Genomic DNA, 22,634 nt, shown 5'->3' with positions numbered 1-22,634 from the left:
TTTTCATGAAAACGCATCGCAAGGAAAGGATCGACTCAGTAACCATGTGTTAATTACCCCTAGGTTCATTTTTCACTGGAGTTGTCCTTTAAGGTGTTGCAGGGTAATCACTTTGTTTTATAATAGTATTGATATGTATAATAATATTGTTGAATTATACTGATGTACATTAAGCAGAGAAAAATCATGGAGCTTGTCATACCACTTACATGGCAAACATAATTTTGAGAATGTACCATAAAGACGTGTATATATACAATACCATATGACTTTAATAGAATTTGGACATAGAGAATTTGGATTTTACATTCAACTAAACAACTCATCAAAAAGCACACACTGTACAGCATATCAGCATGAAATACGTTCAGTAGCTTAATTCAACATTTAAAAACAACTTAATATACATGTATGGTTACACAAGGTTCATAATTACAGCCGTTGTCCATTAAATGCCTTTGTCTAAGGCAGCAAGTGGCATTCAGCCAACTAACTGATGAAAGAGCAGGAAGGTTAAAGTCTATGATGATGAATAAAAGTCTTTTTAGTCAGATTGCCATTGGCTTCCCACTGTCTGACTCACTGCACACACTGCACACACTGATGACTGATCTCTGTGAAACCCCGTTGTGAGAGTTTACTCCTGGGCCAAGGCTTTATGCTTATTCAGACATGATGATTCGCATAAAGAGATCGCACACACGAGACGATCGTGTGCATCCCACTGCGTGCTTTCTCCAGGTGCCTTCCCAGAGTAAAAGCTGAAACTCCTAGGGCTGTGAAACGCAGGATGAATCAGTGTTGATGGGCGGGATAGCGTGAGGATGCAGGAACTGCCTGGGTGTTAAGTGTTTACATGAACTGCACCTGGATGCAACTGTGGGTCTGAACCATAGACTGTAAAAAAATATGGGCATAGTGTCTGAGACATCACCCGTCGGTTTCTGAAGAGCATTTTTGAATTGGGCGTAGCCGGCTGTCGGCATCTTGGTAGTGCGTCACTCCCGGATAACCAAAAATAGGCAAAGAGGCGGATTAGCTGAGGTGACGTGATGCTGACAGACAGCAGACAAACAGCTAGTAGTGACATCAGCTCAATCCACCAGTCACTCAAGTGGCCACGCCCTTAATTATGCAGAACTTTAAGAAAACAGATGAGTTATAAAAAAAAAATCACCCCCCTCACAGTCGTCATGAAGGGCAAAATTATATACTGTATATATATATATATATATATATATATATATATATATATATATATCATGGTCAGAATTAATGGCACCCCTGGTAAATATGATAAAAACTGGCTGTAAAAAATAAATCTGCATTGTTTATCCTTTTGATCTTTTATTCAAAAAATTAGCAAAATTCTAACCTTTCATTGAAGTAAAATAATTGAAAGTGGGGGGGAAATCACATTATGAAATAAATGTTTTTCTCCAAAACACGTTGGCCACAATTATTGGCACCCCTAGAATTTTTTACGAGTAAAATATCTCTGAAGTATATTCACATTAATATTTACCTTTTTTAGCACACCAGGGTGACTAGGAACATGAAATTGTCCAGCTATGACTTCGTGTTTCACAGGAGTTTAAATATGAGGAAACACAAAGGCCAAATTCCCTTAATCATCACAATGAGTAAAACCAAAGAATATAGTTCTGATGTGCATCAAAAGATTGTTGAGCTTCACAAAATAGAAAGTGGCTGTAAGAAAGAATTGAAAATCCCCATTTTGACCATCAAGGCAATAATTAAGAAGTTATAATCAAGTAAAAATGTTACAAATCTGCCAGGAAGAGGACGTGTGTCTATATTATCTTAATGGATGGTGAGGAGGAAAGTTTGAGTGGCCAAAGACTCTTCAAGGATCACAGATGGAGAATTGCAGAGTTTAGTTGAGTCTTGGGGGTCAGAAAGCCAAAAAAAAAAAAAAAAAACCTACATCCCCACATGTTGTTTGGGAGGGCTTCAAGAAAAATCCTCCTCTCTCATCCAGAAACAAACTCCAGCATATTCAGTGGTCAGACATGACTGGATCTTCAGACGGCACAGGGTTCTGTGGTCAGATGAAACTAAAAAAAGAGCTTTTTGCCAGCAAACACGCTAGATGGGTTTGGTGCACACAAGGATAAAAAGTACCCCATGTGTACAATTTAATATACCATTGGATCTTTAATGTTGTGGGCATAATTTTTCTGCTGGAGGTCCTGGACTTCTTGTTCAGATACATGACATCGTGGATTCTATCAAATATCAACAGATAAAAAATCAAAACCTGACAACCTCTGCTAGAAATCTTATAATGGGCCGTGGTTGGATCTTCCATCAGGACAACGATCCAAAACAAACATCAAAATCAACACAAAAATGTGTTAGGGAGCACAAAATGAAACTTCTGCCATGAGCGTCCCAGTTCCCTGACCTGATGAGTGGAGTGAACTGAAGAGAAGAAGCACAAACATGGATCTGGGAATCTGAAGGATCTGGAGAGATTCTGTATGCAGGAATGGTCTCTGATCTCTTGTCAGGTGTTCTCCAAACTCATCAGGCATTATAGGAGAAGATTTAGAGCTGGAATCTTGTCAAAAGGAGATTGCAAAAAGTATTTAATAAAAGGGTGCCAATAATTGTGGCCAACGTGTTTTGGAGAAAAACATTTATTTCATAATGTGATAATTGCACCAGGCTGTAAAAAAAATGTTCTGCTGTAAAGTTGGCCATTTTAACATGGGGGTCTATGGGATTGACTCTCTTTTGCAGCCTGTCTCTAGTGGCCAGTCGATGAACTGAAGTTTAGGTCACTTCTGTGTTGGTTTCAAGAGAGAGACAGGAAGGTTTCCGCTTGGACATGAACACAATAATGAAGATTGCCTGTGTATTTGAGAAAATGTTTTGCTATCTTTGCTCCATGTGTTAAGGAACCTGGGGGCCTTAGTGGTAATCTAGTGCCGAATGCAAGGGGCCCGATGGCTCCAGTGGGCAGCACACACTGTGCACGAGGGGCCTGCGATCCACAGTCATCAGACTGCACTTTATGCACTAAGGGCCCGCCTTCCACACTAGCCCATCTGACCTGGTTCATAATATACACCTGGAAGTACAGACAGAATGCAGTAATTACAATTTGTTTCATCTATCAGCAAAATAATTCAATAATCCTAACATGATGTAAAACAACATTTGTGTTGTGTTTGTGTGTTTGCAACTCATTCTCAGTCCCACTCCCAAGGCATCCAATACTACAGCTTGTCCAAGACATACAGGAGCCAAAAGCATCTATTTTGCATCTGTTTACTGACACAGCCAACAGCTCATTGCTGTAATGAGATATCTTTCAATGTACTCCCACAGTGATGAAAAAAATAATATTTTTTAATGATCACAAAGCTAGATAATTTTGCTTGCTAAAATTTGTCCACAAATGAAAGGTCAGTTGTTTTTTTGTCACATGACCTGCGTGCGCTTGCGGCATGCTGAAAAGTTTAGATGTTTTCATCTCACCACGGCATAGGAGCGCCTGGACAAACGAGCGCGCTGCATCGCATGCGTGTCGCAATCGCGTCGCTTATTTTATGAGCACACGTCCAAATCTCAGCCAGGTGGTCTCTGAATAAAACTCCCACAAATATCACGGAATCACCGAACAACGTCGGCATTATTTAATCCTATGACCAGTGTTTGTAACAGCTGCCGTATGCATATGGATAGCCTCAAACCTCAAACCTAGCTATTTGCAGCTCCCTAAATACAAGCAGTTTTATAGATGAGGTATTCGCGTTTTCCATTTGGACCCACAAACTTGCTTAGCTATAGTTGCACGCACATATAGAGCAACGTGTTTCCACTTTCAAAGTGTATTTCAGCTAAGTCAAACAGTTAAAAAGATGCTTTGAAATTTTACCTAAATTTTAACTAACCATTGTCTTGAAGAGGCTTCCAGCACTCTGCTAGTGTGGGAGGGGCAGTGCATGGGCTGCACGTGAACTGCATGGTCTCCAGCAACACAGAGCTGCCTGCGGACGCCTGTCTGTAATTAATGCCGGGAAAAAAACTATCGGCGAACGCAGCAGCCGTGTATCGGCCGATGCCGATACACGTCAAACCCGCAAATATCGGCCCGATTTATCGGCCGACCGATATATCGGTCGATCACTACTTGGAATACTGGCAATTTTCAGAATAAATTATTGTTAATCTGAATTTTTATCTGACTGTTACATCAACATACTATGGAAACTTGTTTCCGCCACAGAATAAAAAATAAATAAGGTAATTTACTTTTTATCAGAATCGCATGATATAAAGTCGCAATTGCGAGTTATAAAGTCAGAATTTTGAGAAATAAACTCACAATTCTAAGGAAAAAAGTCAGTATTTTTTTCCTTAGAATTGGACTTTTTAACTCGCAATTCTGAGAAAAGATGACACAATTCTGTCACAATTCAAGTCACAATTCTGAGAAAAGATATAAACTCGCAATTGTGTGTTATAAAGTCATAATTGCGGGATATAAATTCCCAATTGAGAGAAAAAAATGTCAGAATTGTGACTTTATATCACGCAATTCTGACTTTATATCTTGCAATTCTAAAATAAAAAGTCACAATTATCTTTTAAAATGTTTTATTCTGTGCCGGAAACAAGCTTCCATAACATACAGTATGTTATTATGATGACAAAATTATACCCCAGTATATAGTTTCCTGATACAATTACCATGCATTACATGTCAGCCTACTGATAGCAGAGGTTTCTCATTGCAAGAATTCTTTTCCGTCGTGATGTAAGGACTTCTTGGACAAGTGGCAGGATTGGACACCATGGAAGTGAGAATGGGTTGATTTGGTCTTGTTTGTGTGTACTTACACCTTACTCAAGTTCAATGACCAGCTTTTGCTCATCATCACTACTGCTGTTACTGTCCTCATGCTCCAGGTAACTATTGCCTAAATAGAACAGTTTAGGCTCTGTTGAGTTGCTATGAATGGCTGGGGGACATATTTGCGGTTCTTGACTAGACATTTGATTTGAAGCATTGCAATGACTGGGCCCAGCACTGGATGATGAAGTAATACTTGTACTGACAGACTCAATCTTCGAAGCGCCACAGTTATTTTGCAAAACGCTGGCTGATACAGGTGTGCCACTTGTTTTGTGCATCTGAACTTGAGAGCCTTTTGAGTAAATCCAATAGCTCATCGAACCCCTTGTCTGCGTCTCCTTTTGGAATTCATTTTGCATGGTATTCACTGGTTGTCTGGATGTTTGACTGGAACTCAGTGAGGATGTCTCCTGTTGGCTCGACTCTCGACAAGGGCTGTTCCCCAGATATTCCCCCATGCTGGTGTTGTTGGTACATTCCCCTTGACCTTCATGTTGACATGTTTGTGAAAGGATGTTTGTGCAAACAGATGCTTCTGGATTGTTTAAATCGCTGAATTTTTCATGCTGAAGTGGTTCTGAAATGTTGAGGGACACTTGAGCGGATGTCTGATGTTTTTCTTCCTGTTGTCAAAAAGAAGCATAAAATTACTACATATTACCCTGGCAAAGCCCAAAGTATACAAAGTATCACAAAATGCGCGTGACACAATTTGGTCCCCTGAATAGTATGCACCGTTTTGTAACTGCGCCTGCTTTGTATATGCAGGTCACACATGCGCATTTAATTAGTTTTGCACTAATCAGTTGCGGTCAGAACACTTATTCAAAATAAGTTCCTACTTAAGAGAGTATGCGATTTCAGACAGTCATAGCGTATACGCGAATGCAGGCTCAACACATGCGCTCTAGAAAGTTTCATCTTTGTCCACTGCCTGCACTATTTCTCTCCATAAGTTATGACTGATAAAAATCTTCTACCAGCGTCAGTTGAGTCACTTCACTGTCATTAATAAATCCTCTCCTGTGGCCTCTTGGGATAGTAAAGTGTTCATCATATGCACATTTCAGAATCCAGAAGTAGTAGATCACCCGGGGACTTTTCTCCTTCTCTTTTATGAATACTGTGAATTCAGACATACTTCATTTGTCGCATGCTGTTTTCCACCAACTATATAGTAGGGAAGTATGTGATTTTGGATGCAGCCTATGTGTTTGACTGTACGCATTAAAAAAACTAAGTATACTTTAGGGCTGGCTGGCTTATGCTGTGGGCCGCTCTCTAATACTGTCTGTTGAGTGGATGTGAGGCAGTGCTTTGTGACTTATTAGTTATTCATCAAAATAAATAAAAATATTTTCATAACGACATGACGTCTGGAATGAAGAAAGTTAAGACTGATCAACATGATTCATATTCAAAATGGGAAGAAAGTGTTGCTTTGTTTACGGGTTGTATATGCACATTTCCCTTTTTGAATGATGAATATAGACTGTTATTTCCTCTCAGTCAGGCGCAGAACGTACAGTCAAACCAAAATTTATTCAGACACCTTCAACATTTCTCACATTATCACAGTTTATTCGCTATAGAAAAATGGTAGATAAAATATGAGGTTTAGAAAATGGTCATAAAATATGACAAGAACTCATTATCAAATCAGTTGATATTTCACTGGTTTTGTCAATCCTTCTGTTAGACTGTCTCATAAATGAATTATGTTGAATATCTGTCAGCTGTTAATTTAGATAATACCAATTCAGATCAACCAATTACCAAGCAATGCTTCATTTTGTTCAGTCTGTGGTGTAAAAAGAGCATTAGCAATTAAAGAAAAAACACTTCAGCAAAACACGGTCAGATGTCAATTTTAGGACCGATTTTATTTAGTATTTATATTAATGATCTACCTCAAGTATGTCCAGGTGTAAATGTTATAATGTATGCAGATGATACTGTGCTTTTTACTCATGCAAGAACTAAAGAACTAGCTGCAAGCAAACTGTCATCTGCAATGGTGAAAGTCTCAAATTGGTTGAATGAGTCTTGTTTGTCTCTAAATGTAAGTAAAACTGTATGCACGTATTTCACTGCACGAAAACAAAACTCTGTGAATCCAGATATCATATTTAATGGTGAAGCAATCAAATTTGTGACACGTTAAATATTTAGGAATAATCATAGAGCAACACCTGTCTTTTAAAAAGCAAGTAAAAAGGGTTATAAATAATGTTAAATTCAATTTGAATAATTTTAAAAACATCAGGCACCAGCTCTCTGAATCAGCTGCACTTCTTTTAGTACATACTCTGATTCTCCCTCACTTGTCGTATTGTATAACAACTTGGTCACAAGCAGATGCAACTACACTTAAGCCCGTGTACTCCCTCCCTTCATAAACAAATCATGAAAGTGTTAGATAAAAAACCAAGGGACTACCATCATTGTACTATTTTGAAAAGGTTACATTTTTTAAGTTTTTATAATTTTGTATTTTATACTGATGTGTGCCTGATGTACAGAATTATTCATAATCTTGCTCCACCCCCTCTTCAGGGATGTGTGACCCATAACGGAAGTGCAGGTAGGACTAGAGCATCTGCCAGGGGAGATTTGGTACCGCAGTACAGAAAAACAGCCTTTGGGCAAAAAGCTTTTTCAGTTAGAGTAGTGGGGTTGTGGAATTCCTTACCTACAAACATTCGAAGCCTCAATAGCTTCTCAATTTTTAAAAATAAGCTTAAGTACTGGCTACTATCACAACAGATCTGCAACCACTAATGACTGTGTGACTGTACATTATCTGTTTTAAATTTTATATTCTTGGACCTGTATGTATTGTGATGTTTTATGTGGTGTATATGTAATGTATGTTATTTTATTTGTTTACCTGCCCAGGGACAGCAGATGTAAACTAGCTATTAGCTAATTCTGGTGCAATTACTTTTAATTGTGCATTGTCCCTGTAAAAATAAACAATACAATGAAATGAATCAAAGTGTCTGAATAATTTTTGGTTTGACTGTATATACTCAGATGTCACATTCAGTGTTTGGTGTGTCACGTCATTTCTTTCTTTTCTCTCACCTTTCTTTTGTCCTGTTTTCCATTGTCGTCACAGCCTTGGCATGTGAAGGTGTGTGTGTTGTTGGTGTCAGCCATGTTTGTGGTCGGTCTCTCTCCTTCTCCACCTCCAATCTCTGGTTCTTTGGGGATCGATTCCTTGCTCTCCGTCCCAGGATCCCTCTGAAACCTCAGGCTTTTGAGGGTATCATCATCCCCAGGCCCTGAGAGCAGAACAATAACAGAATTAATAAATGCTGCTTCTTACACGGCTCTGTGGAATACTTGATTCTGATTGGTCAATCATGCCATCCAGAGAACAGAAACACAGGCTCATCCGGGTCACTGAAGTCAGCAGCGCTAAATGCTCGCTAGGAACGGGTTTTCTTCGTGGAAGTTTTGCATTTGGTGAGCTAATAAAATATTAAAACTCAGTCAAATCAATCTTTTGTGTACAGTTATTTAATTATGCCATCCAGTATCGTGGACTCCAGTTTCATACAAACGCAGCGGCGGCCATTTTGTGACTTTTGTTTTGTACACTGTTGGATTATAAAATACAAACAGGTATGGTTTAAAAACAGTTTAATCTGAAATCAATATCTCTTATCTCCAAAATTATTTATGTGGTGAAATGCTGTGTAATAAGTGTCATGACTGTAAACCGTATCTCTTAAATGTCCGTCTAGTTTAAATTTGCCGCGCTAGAAACTGCTCTCTCCGCGGAAGCTTTGTGCTTAAAGACCTAATAAAATATTTCAACTAAGATCAATATTTCGTGTCTAATTATTTACTTATGTGGCAAGTATCCGTGTAATAAACGGGATAATGAACATCCAGCCGGTTGTTATCTCAGAATAAACCCCTTCAGGCTGAAGAAGACCTGATCCTGATCATCCTGTCGGGGTTTATTCTGAGATAACAACTGGCTGGATGTACATTATCCCTTACATATATTAGAGTCTGTTCTTGAAGCTGGGTCTTCACTTGTTCTTTTGGTTCCTCAAGTCAATGTTAATTTTTAATGGCAGTTCCAAGTGTTAACAAATTCACTTGACTAGAGTATGGGAAGGTATAATTGTGATATGGGAGAAGTGTTACTTTTAATATGATAATTTATAACACATGGGCCTGTCTGCTTTTGCAAAAATGTTATAGGCTTAAGGTTTTATGGCAACGATAAACTTTTTTGTCCAAAACTAATAAACTGGTCACAGAAATCTCTTTTCTACTGAGCATAAGACATTTTCTGAATACAAATATTACAGCCAGAAAACATATCTACAGTAATTCAGCCTCCTGGAATTTATGCCTCATTGCAAACCAAATGTCAGCCAAATGAAGAAAAAAATAACGTGACAGTTTCACATTGTATATCAAGGCACACCGACCAACATATGCTACTATATATTATGGTGGTGGAGATATAAAAACGATTCTCCTGATGAAAAACAATCGGTCAGATTCTCTGGGGTGGAACTGGTTTGGCTGAACTCTTGCATTGCTCAGAAAAGGAGGCTACGTTTGGCTCTTAGGTTTCTTGTCAGCTGTCTGGAATAAAGACCGGCATAACATCTCATTTTAACCTCTGGGTCTTGCTCTGGTGGGGACCATCTACTGATCACCCTGTCCATTCCCTGAACACATCTGACCAATCAAATCCACTCCAGTCAAGACTAGTCGGGAGGATTAAGATTGCTGTTGATCAACTTTTTATCGACAATTCACTTAATCACTGAAGCATCCATTGACTTTTTCTGAGAGTTTTCTTTAGCTTGTTTTTACAAAGAAGCTTATTAGAAGGGCTGTATGTTTTGTTTATTCTAAGCCTCTCTGATCGACCCTTGACCTTCTTCATATTTGTTACTATGACTAATTGGAGGTGACCTGTGACCTAATGAAAGGGAATCTCTTAAGAGTGCTTTTTATGCAGGGATCAAATGGAAAAAACAAGTGACTCTAATAAGAGAAGCATCAGGTCAGTGAAGGAATACATTGGGATTATAAAGGTTAGGACAGGAAAAAGCCGCAGAGAATGTGCTGACAACTTAATGATGTTCACCTTAGATTCACCCTCTCACACTAAAATCTTGGTGATCCTACTGAATTCAAAACAGATTCTGCTTGTGAACTGCTATCGCTGCACGACTTGAGTATGCAAGACAGAATGGTTCAACAGCTTTGCCCTTTTTTCCCACATAATTATTCTAATGTGTAGTGTTGCATCCCAATCTGAGATGTCTCAGGCGTGTCTCTATCAATACAGGAAACAACACTTGTTTATTCGGCCACTACTAAAATGTGTGAGCTCTAAATTGATATAATCAATGCTCTATCATGCAAGCATCCTTTTATTAATCTTTTTTTTTTTTTTTACTACTTTAATAGCAAGGTTTTTCTGTACTTATCCACTTTCAATTCTTGAACGTTTCTCAAAGGATTGCACGATTTTGGTAATATTCTTATGTGACAAAAGCATGTGACTTGACATAATGCAAATGAACTATTGTGCTGCTGTAATTGGACAATATTCTTTCATGTATGATGGGAATCACAAATTATTTTCATAGAGGTATTTCATTGATCCCGCTTGCATGGATTGCATGAGATAATTATAAAATAACAGGAAGTCTGCATTGTCATAAAGCATTGTCTAGTAACAGAGAGAGATGGGAAGTTTTGATCTCTTGTCGCCACCTTGTGAAGAGAAAATGTTATGACACCTATTGAAATCAGTGTTTATGATTTATAATGTCCCAGAAATTTGTTCTAAGAATGTTTTGCTAATGGTCCCTATACTTTTGCATAAGTAATGAAAATGTTATTTCTGAATGTTCTTTGAACTATCAAAACGTCCAGTTTATTCTTGGTTATTCTTGATAAGGGAACATTCTGTTTTGCAAACAGTATTGGAACATTACTTTTAAGTGTTCTCTGAACATTCTGAAACAAGAAGTAACATTTAAAAATGTATGATGAACATCCAACTAAAACATTTTAGAGAAACGACGCATAGATAATGTTTTGTGCTAATGTTAGGGTGTGCTAATGCTTTAATGTTTGAGAACATTAAATACCATAACATTGCATTAATGGCTAACACTTTACAATAAGGTTCATTAGTTAACCATAGTTAACTACCTTAGTTAACATGAACTAAGAATGAACAATGTTTCTTTAGCATTTATTAATCTTAGTTAATATTAATTTCAACATTTACTAATACGTTATTAAAATCAAAAGTTGTATTTGTTAACATTAGTTAATGCACTGTGAACTAACATGAACAAACAATGAACAGCTGTATTTTTTATTAACTAACATTAACAAAAATTAATAAATACTGTAACAAATTTATTGCTCATTGTTAGTTCATGTTAGTTAATACATTAGCTAATGTTAACTAATGATGCTTATTATAAAGTGTTAGCCATTAATGTTATCCGACTATTAAACCTTCCCAGAATGTTAGCCAAACTTTTGAGAACATTCCCTGTTAGCTGGAGTCTATGGTTGTTTTTCATGCACTTTAAACAGCACAACAATATTACTTTGCAGAGATATATAATAGTAATTTGGTCCCACCTGTAAATATTTCCGGATTGGCATGGTGTGTATGGACATCTCCACATTTGGTGCTGTCTTCAAGAATGCTAGATGTCCTGTCCACTGGGCAAGTGTCATTCACAAAGTCACCAGGGCCCAGAGCAAAGGCCTGTTGGAGTTCATACTGTGTAGGTGTTTGTCCTGGACCACACGTTTCAGTCGACAGGGTCCCATGCGTGCAGCTGAGCTTACCTGTGTCACATGCTCTCACGTTCCTTGTATCTAAATTTGAGCTGCCACAGTATGGCTTGTTCGCCTTATTGGAGTTCATCACGTTTTGCATCTGCTGTGATTCTGCGGTAGAGGTCTTTTTCTCACAAATACAAGTTCTGAGCTGTGTCGTTGTCTTTGTTTCAACCCTCTCACCATTTTCTGGTAACATGACTGACACGAGGTGGTCTGTTTCATTAGGCTCCACTGGCTTAGTTTGAACGTGATTTGGCTCCATTATCTCTGTGAATATTTGATCCTCAGGGGAGCTAACCAAATCTGGGTTACGGACAGAACACTTTTGGGGCTCTTTGTCATTTTCTCTTCTTGAATAGCTCTCGTCCACTGAATGAGGTTTGTCTCCAGCCACTGGTTTGTGATGTGACGCTGCAATAACCTCAAACTCAGCTGGTTTTCTCTCCTGTGGATTCTCAGGTATCTTCTGTGGTTCATACAACTCTCCAGCTGTATTTTTCTTGCAGTCCACTGAGGCTGTGCTATGAAACGTTGTCTGTGGATGTGACCAAGATGACACAGACTGAGGGCTGCCGTTTGCATCATTTTTAGCATTTTGAGAGTTTAAACTATAAACAGTTTCTGCTTTGTTTACTGAACTGGCAGATTCACAACAATTGGAAGTGTTATTTTTTCTCATCTCACCATTATCTGCTGTTTCCTGTTCCATGCACACATTAGTCACATCATTGCTAAATAACTCCTGTGAAAGTGTATGGTTTGTTAAAGTGAGTGAAGTTGTTGTTTCAATGTGAGGCTCTATCAGTGCTAACTGTTCATCAGATATGATCTGCATGACGATCTGGAGGTCAGCTGTTCGTACATAAAACGTGTTTTGAGCCTGTGCTGAGCCATTTAGGACCATCACCTTTCCTTCAGACTGGGATTCTTGAAAGTCACATCCAGTGGCCATTATAGAGGCAGAGCTGTTTAGCGTATTCTCATACACTGTGGATTTAGTGTCCGCTGTAAGACTAATATGTTTTCCTGGTTCACTCACGGGGGAGGCAGGATGGTTTTGAACTGTTGGTGGAGGATAGATTTGTAGACCAGATTCCGAACAATAACTCACTGTTGACATTGTGTTCGTTGATGTGACGGGTTGAACTTTAAGAGGGTGATGCATTGCAGACGATACAGGAACTGTCGACTGGCTTTCCCCCACACCTGTTGCACAGTTGCTCTGCAACAAAGACACTTGCTTCTGCACCAGTGGAGGTAGCGTAGGAGAAACCAGTGTAGACGTGGTAGACTGAAGTTGTGTCAGGACTTTGGATGAACTGTTTGTGTGATTCAGCCCTGAACAGGAAACCGATAACATCGGCATTGAGGTTGTCGCACACAATACATCTTGATTACTCTGGTCAAAGTTTGTGACTCTTGAAGCCCCCTGACTCTGGTTTGAGGATAATACACTGTTCTCAAGATGGCATTGCACTGTAGTTTGCCGGCTTTGCGTGAGAGCTGGAATGGTTGAACAAGTGTTGTGTGTTAACGTGGATCCGGAAGAAGAAGTCGACACTCCATCTGTGGGACATGGGATCTTCAGCTGGTACTTTGGAGGAAAGCTGGTCTTGGCTTCAGGGACAGTAGAGCTGGTGATAGAATCAGACGGTGGGCCAGATGTCCCACTTACACTGATCAAACAAAGTGCATTACCAAGGAACTGACTTGGATTTGAGAGCTGTTGTATGAAGCTACCCTGCGGGTGGAGATTTTGCATGTTGACCTTTTGTGCTGGAACTGTGATGGAAGTTTGCGTCGCACAGGTTGATAGAAGTGATTGACTCATATTTCCATTTGCCTGTCCAGTTCTCTGATCTGAAATACTGGGCATTTTCACATCATTCCCAGTGCGCTGTTTCTTCCTCTCTGATGGGATACGGCAATCAAGGTGTTGTGTTGCTGATTCATCCCTTTCCATGTCTGCCCCCTTTGCATTATTATTCTCAAAGCTGGTATATGCCACTTTAAGGTCATTCACAGCAGAACCGGAAGTAAAGCTCAGAGACACGGATCCATTGTCTCTCTGTTGGCTAATTTGAGTTTCCAGGCTCTCTGCTTGTTCAGAGCTGGATGTTGTCTTTTTCATCTTCATTGGGCAGTCTTTCTCAGTATTGTAGAGTTTCCTAAATGTCCCACCTTTGTAAGTGTGCCACTTTGTATAGTCAAATTTCTTGGCTTTTCTCCTGTTGTTTCCTTTTATACATGACTCCGTTCCCAAATCAGTGCTGTCTCCATCTGAGCTAAGACTGCTTATACTACCTCTTTCAACCGGGGATCTCTCTGGAGGCAAACCATCTACCGCTACCTGCCTAACTAGTGAGCGATGACCTTGTGCATGTTGCTGTAATGGTCTTATTGGGTAAACATGCCCTGCACTACACCTTCTGCTAAGATTTAAATTCATTGCTCCGTCAGTGGGTTTGACACCCATCGTGAAGGGTAAAGAACTGCTTCGCGTTAATGGTGCATGATCTGTGCAAGTGGAGGGTTGTGTTGGCGCAGAGCTGAGAATTGCTCCACCTCGTCTGTCTTGATTTTGAGAGCTTGAGATGTGCTTGTTGCTCCTAATCTCAAAATGGAAGGAGTCTTTATAAGTGTACGGCATGGGAAGATCAATGCTTCCTTGTTTTGACAATACTGTCTTTCTTGGACGCACATTTTCCAGTTGTTTATTGTCCACCAGCACACTGTTCTCATATATAAGCTTTGAAATGCGTTCTTCCAGCTTCTGCTTCTCCTGAACGGACACCTGGCTTTTCCCGTCCTCTGGTGTCTGGGATGCACTTGCTTCTTGCTGTTCCATTGGAGTTTCTTTAAATGATTCCACAGTGGGATCGTGCAAACTTGCTCCAGGACTGCTGGATGAGTGATGCTCACTGCTGTCACTGAAGCCGGAGTCTGTACTGTCGTGGCTTTGAGATTTTCCCCGAGACCTGGGCGAATCCCAAGGTTTGGAAAATAAAGCCTCCTGCCTCTGAAGCGGTGTACGATTTGGAATGGACGATGTACATCCATCCTCACCTGTCTGTTGGATAGCAGGATCATTTTTAACGCCGACTGAAAACTCCACAGTTTTTCTCAAAGAATTTACCTTGTCTTGAAGTGCTGGTGTTGTGCTAAATCCAACCATGGCAGCATTGCGTAATGCCCATTCAATGCCAGTCACTGTAGAGTCTTCCTGACTTGGTACTACTGGAAAAACCTCTTTGCTTCTCTTTACATCTCCACCATTCGTCTCAGAAGATGGACTGGTGCAGTTGTCCTTCGAACTCTCCATGCTCTCCTGGCTGCTGAAGGTGCCTTTGTCAGATTCGCTGGACAGGCGTGCATGAGCCTGTGTGCGCTTGTGTTTATAAAGGTTACTCTGTGTCTTGAAGGAAATGCCACAGGTAGTGCAGGGATACGGTCGCTCTCCTGTGTGGCAACGGAGATGTTTCTCGAGCACACTGGGCTTCAGACAGTCCTTTCCGCAGTGTGGGCAAATATGCTTCCCAATAGGCTTTGGTCTGGCCGAGGTTGCTGGAGCCACTAGCCTTTGTTGTTGCAAAGCAGCCCTGCTGGCAATATGCAGTGTCAGAGAGGGCAGAGTCGAGTTGCTACACATCCCTGGCAGGAACAGTGGTAGAACCGTTGGATCCTGCAAGGCTCCAGGTTGGGCCTGAGGATATGTCTGCAGGCCAGGGGCAGGAACGTTGTGGACATACATAGTGGTAAAAGGGGCCTGGACACGCGTCTCCTTCTCTCTCTGTGCAGACACTGAACACTGAGGCTCGGTAGCTCTGGCAAAGCTCTGCTTGCTAGTTGCCATGGTAACACAACCCGTGTGATGCTGGGAAACGGAGCTCACTAATTACCTACAAAAAAAAAAAAAAAAAAAAAATGAAACAGTTTTATTATTATTATTTTTCATTAGGCTTGGACTCCTCTGGATCAAAGGAATCCTCCCCCTATTTGAACTGGAATGCAGGTGATAGGAAGCTAAAGAAACATAGATTTAACACCTTATTACAGATTACCATCATGTGAGTGGGTAGAAGCTACAAAATGTGTTTCAGAGCAGGCTGGCTATTCTGGACTTCAAAAGAAAATGGTATACCAGCAGAAACAACTCGTTGAATTTGCTCACTTCAATAGAATGTTTACATTTGACAACTATTGTCTTTTACTCTGATCAGTTAATCATGGAAATGTAAAAATGTGATGAAGATAATTCAAGATGGCTATGATTATAAGTCTAGTAGGAGTATTTAATGTGAACAATTGGTCAGTATTTGCATATTGCAGAAGCACCAGAGGAGTATGAGCAAAAAACAGTGGTGGTAAAGTGACTCATTTCTAGAAGAATGATAGCATCATAGACCTCCTTCCTAGACACACATTTGTTAAACAAGCTCCACTTTATTAACCTTTTTGTATTTTTTTCTTTTTAGTTTTTGTATCGCAAGTATGCTTGGGTTGTGAGATATTTCATCCTTTAGAGTAAAAAAAGACAGTTGTATTTAAAAAAAAACAAAAAAACAGTTACTCTTTTTTTGAAGGTGACGTAGTTACATTGTACTTACTCAGATAAGGATGGTTACACTTTATTTTAAGGTGTTACTGTTACAGTGTAATTATATATTTAAGTACTGAGTAATAATAATTAAAAACATGTACTTACTATAGGGTTAGGGTAGGATTAGGTTTTGGTTTAGGTTTAGGTTTAGGATTAGGATTAATTGCATGTAATTATGCATAATTTACTCTTATTACTACGGTAAGTACATGTAACATATGTAACAAGGAACTGTAAAATAAAGTGTTACCCTCAGAGTAATATTAATTAAATACATGTACTTACTATTGTATTATTGTACTATGTACTAGTTACGGTTAGGGTTTTGATTAGGGTTACTTACTTGTAATTGTGCATAATTTACTGTTTTTATAAAAACCCTAACCCTAACTATAGTAAGTATATGTAGTAACATGTTAAAAAAAACATATTACTAGGACATTTGCAGAAAGTTTGTATGAAAGTTATACACAACATGCATTTGCTAATCTCTGCTCATTCTCATTAATTTGTCTATCTTCAAAAAAATAATCATTTTAAAAACTGTCTCTATGTATTCATTATTAATCTTGAAATGATACTTGTTTGTCCACAGAATAGATTTAAGACAAATGTGAATTCACAAATCACATCACTATGAAAAAAATATTTAAAATGATTTAGGAACAAGCTGAAAGCCAAGGCTTCAAATTAAATAAACTAAAATAATACACCTTAACATTACCCGCCATTCTTAATTACTTGCAGAAGTTACATTTAAATACCCTATTCTTTGTATTGTTCACATCCCTTTTTCTGTGCCCTATGTATCACATCACTACGCTTAAGAAAGATATTCCCATCAAGCACATCACAAGCGATGTAGAAGATCATCATGTGTGCTTTAGGATAGTGCAATCATGGGTCACTCACCAGAACTTAAAGGTGACACTGCAGCAGCTAAAGGTTGTCCAATTAAATCCAAAACGTGGAAACAAAAATCCACCTTTGGAAGAGTGAGTTGACAAGAGCAAGAGAGGGACCGACGGCATGTGACTGTGGCACTCTCTCTCAACACAAAGGCCTCTGGTTCCTCTTCCCTCTTTAGTTTTCTTACTGTCGCTTCTGTTGCTGATGGAGGAAATACAAACGTCATTCATGCAAATGTGACTGGATGACGGTGGCAACACAATGTACAAAAGTACATGAGAGAGAGTGAAAGAGGAAGAGAGAAGTGACTCCCAGAACCATTAAAAACAAAGTTCAGGGTGCCAGCACTTTGAAATAAAAGAACACCAAACCAAAGTGAAGACATCGCAAAATGGAGATCCAGAGAGAAAGACTAAATGAGATGGACACAGATAGAGAAGAGAGCAGATGGAGGGAGGGAGAGAGAGAGAGAGAGAGAGAGAGAGAGAGAGAGACTAGAGACAGCATGAAAAATAGAAACTGAACTGAATTGACAAACAAAATCCCTTTTCAAAAGAGGAAGTGCTATGAACATGCAGACCCACCTCAAACAGAACACACACACGCACACGCGTGCACACACACACGTTTGCAGCATGTACCTGACTTCTGTTTCTGTCTTTTCTCACTCCTCCAGTCACCCACACACCCACACACAAAGGAGAAGTGTAACAGAAATTGTGGTGTTGTAACATTTAATGGTGTACGTTTTTATTTATATATTTTGATAGAAATGTTAGCAGCTACTCATCAAAATAAGTGGCTTGTTTCTGGCACCCAGTGATCAGAGAGTACATTAGCAACCATCTGTGCTTTAAACTGCATCAGAGGAATGGAGGCCTCATTATTTCCTGTAAACAAAAGCGAAAGCAAATCCTCTGGAGGAATACAATCTGATTGTATTATCCTTCTGTAATAAATTGCTTTGGCCTTCACTCTCTGCTCCTCGTGTAATTGGCATTTTATCAGAAATGCAAAAAAAAAAAAAAAAAAAAAAAAACTACCTGTTTAGAAATGGTAAGATGTGTAATATTATTGAAAATGCAGGATAGAGGTAGAGAGTTGGCAAAATAACAGAATGAAAAACTAAAATTATATATTTCACATTTATCCTATAGAGAAATACAAATGTACTATCTTGTGTAAAAGCTTTATTTTTATGTCTGACACACCATCAGGGAAAGGGAGCACTATCTAAACCCGGATTTGTGTTAATGAAACATCTTAAGTGGTCATTACTTATTCTTTGTTGCTTTTTTAAAAACCTTGTCATTACTAAATCAAATTTAGTTGTTTGCACTAATCAGACGAAATATTGAGTGCAATGAAGCTGAGATAACATGTTATGTTACGCTTCTGTGAGGGGGGTTGTTCTATTGAAACAGGTGACAGTGAGCAGAGCACGCTAAAAACAGGGATTTTTGGAAGTACGTGAAATGGTGAGTGCATAAATCTTATCTTGGAGAGAAAAATGATTACCCAAAAACCGGGCCGATGTTAGTTGAACGCTGAAAAGTTAACGTAGTGTTAATGTGCCGGTCGACGTTAGTTTTTTTTCTTTCTGTCAGTTCACAGTTTAGCTATAAGGTTACCATTCAAATTTGCTGTTTCTGTGAGGCCACAGTTTATAACGTTAGCCAGTGTGTTTCTGTGTGTTCACAGTTTAGTTAACGTTACAACATTTGCATTTCGTTGACATAAGTTTTTTGTCTGTTCAAATCAGCACGTGTATGTATATTCTTGTGGCTAACGCTAGCTGCATATATGAAGAAAAAAAACACCTAACCCTAAAAAATTCGAACAAAAGGTTTCTCAGCTGTTTTTTGTAGTATTAGGTTAGGATTAGGTTTTGGTTTAGGTTTAGGATTAGGATTAATTGCATGTAATTATGCATAATTTACTCTTATTCCAGGGCTGCCAACTCTCACGCATTGAGCGTGAGACTCACGCAATTGACACTTTTCACACGCTCTCACGCCACACATCCATTTTCTCACGCACAGAAAAATTGCGGAGCAAAGGGGTACTTTTAATATTAAACTAATTCTCAGCTCTTAGATTCCGTCAATTTTATTACGAAATTCAGACAAAAATACGTTTGGCGCTTGTAAATGTGACGTGACAGATCGCTGAGCGCCTCAGTTCAAGTGCACGTGAACCGATCATCTGTTACTTTTTTATTTAAAGATGCAGTACAACTTACCGAAAGTATACATAATATCGACCAATTAGTGTTTTTCAACCATGGAAAGAGGTCAGTATAACAGCAGGAGAACAATTATGTCACATAACGTTACATTTACCTCAGGAAAGCCATTTAATGACCATAGCATGTGAAGAGGAGATTTTGCTGAGCACTATATTACATATTTATTATATTTTTACTTATGTCATTAAATAATTGTTATTATAACAAAAACAGCATTATATTTAATTTAATTTGTTATTTTTAACCTTTAATAATACCAGCAGATTGGGCCCTCTATGTTTACAGCATTAGGTGAGATTATTTTTTTAAATAAAATTTAAAATAAACATGTATCCAAGTTAGTCAATACTGAATCAAAATCGGAATCAAATCACAAGAATGGAATTGAAATCTTGAAATTTTTGTCAAGCAATAATAAAAACTGTATCCTACTAGTCATTGTACAATGTAAACATTGTAACATGTTGTCACTAAACTTCATAAAATTCTATTTAGTTACCAAATGTTTTGACAATCACAATTACACTTATTGTGATGCAATATTTGTTTTGCATACCCCACCAAAATAAAATCTCACTCCAAGCTAAACTCAAAAGTTGGCAGCCCTGACTACGGTAAATAGGCCTACATGTAACATATGTAACAAGGAACTGTAAAATAAAGTGTTACCCTCAGAGTAATATTAATTAAATACATGTACTTACTCTATTGTATTATTGTACTATGTACTAGTTACGGTTAGGGTTTTGATTAGGGTTACTTACTTGTAATTGTGCATAATTTACTGTTTTTATAAAAACCCTAACCCTAACTATAGTAAGTATATGTAGTAACATGTTAAAAACAAACGTATTACTAGGACATTTGCAGAAAGTTTGTATGAAAGTTATACACAACATGCATTTGCTAATCTCTGCTCATTCTCATTAATTTGTCTATCTTCAAAAAAATAATGGGTCTATGAATCCATTGGACTTGTCTAAATTGCACTGACATGATTACATACTTATGGAATACATGATTTTGTGAGATTACTGTAAGGTTTTATCTATGTTTGGGGTGAACCAGAGATGTAAACGATTTAGCCTATGTCATGTAACTCCTACTCAGTACGTGTTTTTGGACACATACCCTTTTTTTGCTAAAAAAACACAGACTTGACATTCAGTGTAAAAGTTATTGCACCCAAAAGTAACTTAAATTGGAGTTGTATAACTTTTATCATAAACAACTCTGAATTAGCCCGAACAGAGGCCTGTGTGTGAACCCTCTAAAATAGTCACTCATTTCAATTTGAATAAGGTAATACATATGTAATGCATCCTCTATAGATGTTTTTGAGTATAAAGGTGGCATTATACTAAACCTCAGGTTTAGTCAAATTCAGGTAAACCTTCAGACTTGAACCGCGGTTTCTTCAGCCGCTACTTCCTCGTCCCAAAGAAGGATGGGGTCTGTGCCCCATATTGGACCTGCGTCGTCTGAATTTTTCCCTTTACAAAGGGAAGTTCAATATGCTGACGTTGAAAACTAGAATTTGAAAAAAAAAGTTAAATATACATGAAATGTCCAGTTAGATCTTTTACAGTTTTCCCCTGTATCTAGTATGGGAGCTTACTGTTAATCTATTAACCTTTTTTCTTTTTTTTCTTTTGCCCATAGTTTTTTTTATTTATTTTTTTATAGTTTGCCCATTTTTATAATTTTTTCTGTTAAAATTACAAAAAATTTTTTTGCAATGCTTAAAATAATCCCTTTACAAAGGGAAGTTCAAGATGCTGACGTTGAAAACTATCCTGGCGCAGATTCGAACAGGGGACTGGTTCGTCACCGTTGACCAGAAGGACGCCTATTACCACATCCAGGGCTGGGTTTCCCGAAACCTTCTTAACGCTACGTCGTTCTTAAGTTACACCTTAAGCTGTACCTTATCGTTAATACGTGTTTCCCGAAACGTTCTTAGTTAAGTATACCTTCTGTAAGTCATACTTTCGGAAGGTTGGTCTGGACCACTCTTAGTTTTACCTTATCACTGTTGCAGGTCTATACGAATATAATTCTGAAGTTTTAATACACCCAGACAGTGTTCAGTTAGGCTAATTCAAGTGTTTTCATGCAAAGAATAAAATTGTCATTACACTGATTGTTGTTAGAATTTTAATTATATTATTATATATAATACAATTTTATAAATTTATTTTAATTAAAGAGCGCTTTTAAAGGCCAGTGAATGCATAGGCTACTGTCAGTTAAGTCCTATTCGGACGCTAATATTGTTTATCATGGGCTCGTACGGTATTTTAAACATTTACAGGGGTAAGTCGGTGATTTTAGTGCCGTCCGAATCCATAATATCAGTGTTTTTTCTCACCCAACCCGCGTAAAAATCCCTGGCCAAATTAGTACCTCCTGTTTTTTGACAAACAGGTCGTGTGGTAATTTAATTGCCGTCTGAATCCACATCTCTGCGTTTTCAAGAAGAGATTCAAAAATCACTGTTTAAATCCTTTTTGATCACTGCCGAGCACCGTACGTGGCGTACACTTTTATTACTGAAATTCTTGAAAGTATTTACAAGAACAATATTTCATCGCAGCTCCACCTCAGCGAACAAAAATGGGAAAGAGAAGAAAGCACATAAAAATTTAAATGGTTATTATGGCAGCAATATATGATACAATTTTAAAATATGTAGGCAATGCTATTATAGGCTATTATAGTTTGGATTATTTTTTATAATATCCCATGAGTCCTAATAAATGCAATTTCAACTATTTCTAAAGTACTTTTTTATAAAGAACACCGCTTTCTCACATAAACAGCCCCTGCAAGAGAGAATAACTGTCATGAAACTGCTCAGAGACACGAAGTAGGAGATCCAAATGCAGCTTTATTTGGCTGGGGCAATCCAGAGGCGTAATCCAATGTACAGGCTAGGGTCATACACAGGCAGGCAGTCAAAACAAAGAAACAAACAAAACAAACAAACAGGCAGGGACCAGAGGCAAGAGAGTAATCCAGGGAACAGGGCAAGATATCAAAAACCAAGAAACAAGAAAACCAGGGAAACGCTCAGAAATGCAGTGTGACACAAACAAGACTTTGCGGTGAGTGAATGAATGAACATGGTATAA

The 22,634-nt window shown here is 38.4% G+C and overlaps 1 protein-coding gene across 1 annotated transcript; it reads right to left on the bottom strand.

Annotated features, from left to right (window-relative positions):
- Window positions 1-252: 252 nt before the first annotated feature.
- On the bottom strand, window positions 253-17,884 carry znf831 (zinc finger protein 831). Its single transcript, XM_084101022.1, has 6 exons — window positions 17,837-17,884; window positions 17,256-17,453; window positions 11,537-15,642; window positions 7,976-8,175; window positions 4,873-5,511; window positions 253-3,097 (listed from the first exon to the last, which is right to left on the bottom strand). Exons 3-5 carry the CDS (start codon window positions 15,594-15,596, stop codon window positions 4,876-4,878), a joined length of 4,896 nt encoding a protein of 1,631 aa, XP_083957148.1. The 5' UTR covers window positions 15,597-15,642; window positions 17,256-17,453; window positions 17,837-17,884; the 3' UTR covers window positions 253-3,097; window positions 4,873-4,875.
- Between the last annotated feature and the right edge of the window lie 4,750 nt (window positions 17,885-22,634).

The sequence above is a fragment of the Abramis brama genome, assembly GCF_963993115.1.
Source record: "Abramis brama genome assembly, chromosome: 23".
In the NCBI taxonomy this organism is placed as follows: domain Eukaryota; kingdom Metazoa; phylum Chordata; class Actinopteri; order Cypriniformes; family Leuciscidae; genus Abramis; species Abramis brama.
This window is presented reverse-complemented; position numbering and strand designations above follow the sequence as displayed.